This window comes from Eurypyga helias, unplaced genomic scaffold (genome assembly GCF_000690775.1).
Source record: "Eurypyga helias isolate BGI_N326 unplaced genomic scaffold, ASM69077v1 scaffold48228, whole genome shotgun sequence".
Taxonomy (NCBI): Eukaryota; Metazoa; Chordata; class Aves; order Eurypygiformes; family Eurypygidae; genus Eurypyga; species Eurypyga helias.
The window spans coordinates 9,504-14,577 of NW_010267296.1; the positions used below are offsets into that span (position 1 = coordinate 9,504).

The 5,074-nt window shown below is 42.7% G+C and overlaps 1 protein-coding gene across 1 annotated transcript in view; it reads right to left on the reverse strand.

Moving 5' to 3' along the window:
- The window catches only part of EPB41L4A (erythrocyte membrane protein band 4.1 like 4A), a gene marked incomplete at its 3' end in the record, with an annotated part of 41,968 nt that overhangs the window by 9,329 nt on the left and 27,565 nt on the right, over positions 1-5,074 (reverse strand). Inside the window, exon 8 of the mRNA XM_010157345.1 lies at positions 2,770-2,851. Coding sequence (XP_010155647.1) covers positions 2,770-2,851 — 82 coding nt within the window. The remainder of the gene's footprint in view (positions 1-2,769; positions 2,852-5,074) is intronic.

Sequence of the window (5,074 nt, forward strand, 5' to 3'; positions counted from 1 at the left end):
AAGTAAATCATTTTCCTAATACTGCACCCATTAATTATTAACTCATGTGTGCATACAATCTATTCCCAGGCTTAAAATATGTGCTTACTACAGAATAAGCAAATAACTCAGGTAAATATGTTTCAGTCCTGTATTGCAAAAAAGCAATTGCCCTTGCACAGCATAAACTACAGAACAATACTTAGATTGAAGTTCGGCTTAAAGAAATCATTTTCCTAATACTGCACCCATTAATTATTAACTCATGTGTGCATACAATCTATTCCCAGGCTTAAAATATGTGCTTACTACAGAATAAGCAAATAACTCAGGTAAATATGTTTCAGTCCTGTATTGCAAAAAAGCAATTGCCCTTGCACAGCATAAACTACAGAACAATACTTAGATTGAAGTTCGGCTTAAAGAAATTTGAATACTGTTCTCAAATCTTAAAAAAGAGAGAGAGAGAAATGATTCCGGGAGGTGAATTTACTGCACTAGACTCCTAAGTCATTATTAATTCAGGGCAGACACACAATTTACAGCTAGAGAGTTAGAGCATAGCAGCTCTTCAGGCAGTAGTATTATCTCCAGGAATGCAGTTGCAAAATGGACTGAGTTCATCCAAAGTATCTGAAAAGGCTAGGATCTGAATTTGATGTGAGATTACTGTTGTTGGGGTTTTTTATGGTTCACCTTGAATTTATACCACTTATGCAGAAGCGACCAACTATGTACCTCAACAGTGAATGAGATGCTAAAATATGAAAACTCAGCTACTAAGAGCTGCTGAAAGATGCTTTGCAAGCATGACTAACAATTAGTGTGAGAATTACATAGGATGGAGTAAACTACCAAACTCTAAATGCTTTGCAAAGTATGTGTGGCGCCTGTCACACATACTAAGCCTGGCAGACCTGAACGGTGTTCTAGATGTGCAGACAGAGACACAGAGAAAAACAAATCAATATCCTAATAGAAAGGATGCAAGAAAAACAACTTCCAACACTTGTGCTGGAAGTGACTAACACTACATAAAACCCTGACTCAGTGAGAATCTGCCTGCGAGTTCTTTTTTGAACTGTCAAGGTAAGAAACTAAACTCAGAAATCTTGAAGCGACCATGTTGAGAGTCCCTTATTTTGGTTCTTGCTCTACAACCAGCTATCCATTTCTTTTTAACAGTTCTTTGTGAAAAATTTATACATACCATTTGGAGTACCAAGCCGTGGTGACAGGCTCCTATCCCTTCCCAATACAATTATCTCTGCACTATGGAATAAGGGTACCTCTTGCTTTGTACCTTTCTCTCTCCTAACAAATCACAGAACAACAAAATGGCTGAGGCTGACAGAGACCTCTGGGGTCATCTGTCCAAATCCCTGCTCAAGCAGGGCCACCCAGAGCCGGTGCCCTGGGCTGGGTCCAGATGGCTGCTGAATTATCTCCAAGGATGGAGACTCCACCACCTGTCTGGGCAACCTGAGCCAGTACTTGGCCACCCTCACAGTGAAAGTGTCTCCTGATATTTGGGAGGAACCTCCTGTGTTTCAGTGTGTGCCCACTGCCTCTGGTCCTGTCACTGTGCACCACGGCAAAGAGCCTGGCTCCATCCTCTTTGCACCCTCCCTTCAGGTATTCATATACCTCTGTATTGTTTGCTGTTCAATTGCCTAGCTTCAGCATTACTGAGTGGCAAAATCATAAACTTCCTTTTAACCCATGATCAGTGTTATTTTCTAAGGTCTAGAATACTGGATTTTATTTCCATCAAATTGACAAAGCAATTAAACTCAGACCTTCTTTTTGGGGGGCAACTGTTCTAAATATTAGGCGATGGAAAACACTATCCACCGAGTATTTGCAGTAAGTCTTTTAGACTCATCATTACAGGTCAGTTGAGATACCTATTATGTGAAGCCCACAGCTTCAATGGAGAGATAATGCCAGAGTTACTAACCTCCAAAAAACCCCGTCAGGGTTACTGGGCATGCAGAGACACACATTCAGGCAACTAAGCAAAAAAGTTAGGTGCTGAGTTCTTGACTCATTATTTTGTCAGACCAGTCTTTTTTGATTCAGGCACCCAAATTCCACGTAAAACTAAGGGTGGGGATATAAATCCCTTTACGAATCTGAGCCTCACCTCTCTAAAATATGCCTAGTAACCAGAGATGTGCACTTCAGCACTGATAAACAAACACAGCAGACCACGCAAGTCCAGAGGCGCCCTGGCAATTCAATTCACTGCTGCTAAGGATCAGGCAAAAGCACTCATGAGTTTTGTTCTGGATTTTATGGTGTAATGAGCAATGGGCTGCAAGATCAACAGCATGGCTGGGGGAGAGGCCATGGCCAGCTCTTCCCTGCTCACACAGTCCAAGCAGAGCTCGCCCTGTGCAGTGGCAAAAGACCCATGGTCTGAGGGCCCTGCCAGCCAGCCCACAGTTCCCAGAGGAGAGACACATAGGACTTCAGATGACTATCCTGACCACTGCCCCTTGGGTTTATTTCCATACTTAAAATTGAGGCTGTTTGCTTTCCTATTAACTTGCCTTGATTTGCAGGTTTCCAAATTCTATGTCACCTGAAATCCTGTTCCAGGTACACCAGAAGACCAAGATTTGTTAAAATTAATTACTGGGCAACACACTCTGACCTTTGTTAGCAGAAATTCAGGCAGTTCTCAACATAAGTGGCAGGATAAACTGATGATTACTAAATGTGTTCCTCTACCCAATGCAATACACAACCTCTTAAAATCTGTAAAGGAACTGCTGGTCTACCTACCTTTTCACAGGGGAAGGTGCAATAATTCTGGTAGTTCCTTCATTTTCCCCATTTGTTGTAATCTGACTCATGTTCTTAGATCCTGGAAAACACAAACAGAACAGTCCTGTAGCACATATGCTTACAGACCTGTTCAGCATAATGACCTACTGAACACAGTGCAGCACGAGAGATAAAATGATAACCAAGACATCTGGCACATGTTCTATTTGCTAAGGGTGTAGAAGAATCACACTTTCGTGTCTTATCCTTATTTCTAGTTAGACCACATCACAACAAAGTTTAACAAGGGGGGCATTCATTACGCTTCCACATGAGACAGAGGAGTTTGAAGCTGTTGTTCTCACATACTATTCCATTGCCACCAGAAGGGACTTCCCTGCTCAGTCACCAATGAGAAGGCAGCTGTGAGGAGAACAGAGGCTATGAAAAAGCTTGGGAATCTCCAGTGTAATAACTGTGACCTCTAAAGCAATCATTAGACTAGATGGTAAAGCAAGACGAGTATGTTTGTTCTAAGAAACCATTTCAGACTGATGTAGTAACACAGAGCAACACAACATTAATATATCCTACATTACTACCAGGAAAATAATACCTGTATATCAAAGGTTTGGAAAACTAATAATGCAGACAGAGAGAGGCAATAAAGAGTAATCATAGAATCACAGAATGGTTTGGGTTGGAAGGGACCTTAACGACCATCCAGTTCCAACCCCCCTGCCATGGGCAGGGACACCTTCCACTAGACCAGGTTGCTCAAAGCCTCATCCAGCCTGGCCTTGAACACTTCCAGGGATGGGGCATCCACAGCTTCTCTGGGCAACCTGTTCCAGTGCCTCACCACCCTCTCCACGAAGAATTTCTTCCTGATATCTAATCTAAACCTCCCCACTTTCAATTTAAACCTGTTACCCCTTGTCCTGTCACTACAGGCCCTTGTAAAAAGTCCCCCCCAGCTTCCTTGTAGCCCCTTCAGGCACTGGAAGGTGCTATAAGGTCTTAATACTCTGACAGAGACCAGCACCAGTTTCAATGAGTCAAAAACTTCTGGCCAATATTCCAAAGTCATCTTCCGAGTTTCCAATTCTGTGCCCAATACTCTTTCCATTTTGATCCTGGGCTTTTTACACTGCTGGCACTTAAATCCCCACCTGAGCCATGAAAAGGAACCTGAAGAAGCAGGAGGAACATGTGCTTTCCCCTCTTTTTGAACCCCCATATAACAGGCTTCAAAGAAACAGATTTGTCTATTCATGATTTGGGAGCGCTGAGGGCCAAGGGAATCCGGGTATTTCTTACTGGGTTAACGTCAAAGTGGCGTGACAAGGTTATACTCTACAGATGTCCACAGCTCAGTATCATGAACAAAAAAAGAAATGTCTGTTCAGCTTGGTATGTAGCAATATATTAATCATCAAGACAGGTTTGTTCCTACTGGTGCTATGATTTTAGTTTCCATGCTGTGCTGTTAATGTTAATCTGTAATTTTTCTTCAGTTCACACATTCTTTTTCCATGTAAGTGGCAATTTCAGTGATTTCTTACAAAACCGTTACCATGTCCAGAAACAGGTGTTAAATAAAACAACAAAGCAACATCACTGATGATGTACATCAGCCCTGCACAGGATTCTGAGCATATTGATTCTGAGCATATTCACTGAAGGTAGCTTGTGAAGCTTGTGAGACTGATAAAAAGGAAGTACTACGTTCTCTGGGCACAAGCAACAGCAACACAGAGCTGTTAATATAGTGGTACAAACTCATAGAATCATAGAATGGTTTGGATTGGAAGGGACCTTAAAGACCATCTAGTTCCAACCCCCCTGCCATGGGCAGGGACACCTTCCACTAGACCAGGTTGCTCCAAGCCTCGTCCAGCCTGGCCTTGAACACTTCCAGGGATGGGGCATCCACAACATCTCTGGGCAACCTGTTCCAGTGCCTTTTTGTTTGGCTAAAACTAAAATGTAATGTCTTAAGCCAAGCTGTGGAGAGATTCTAAATTACAAACCTGCCCCACAATCTCAGAGAAATGATTTCTCCACCATCTCCCTCAGCTTACCATACCACCCCTCTGACATGCAAAGTCTCTGGATTACCCTCTACTTCAACACAAATACTTGAGATAGCCTAAGGGATCTTGCCTGGTCACCAATTTCCTCCCCTACAGGTGAAATCTGCTAGGCTTCTGCAAATGCCTCATATGCTGCAGAGGGTCTTGAGTGGCATTAGTTGCCTTTGCTTAAGGAACTCAGCCAAGCCCTTCACGTATTTGACCTTACCACTTTTAATGATGTACTT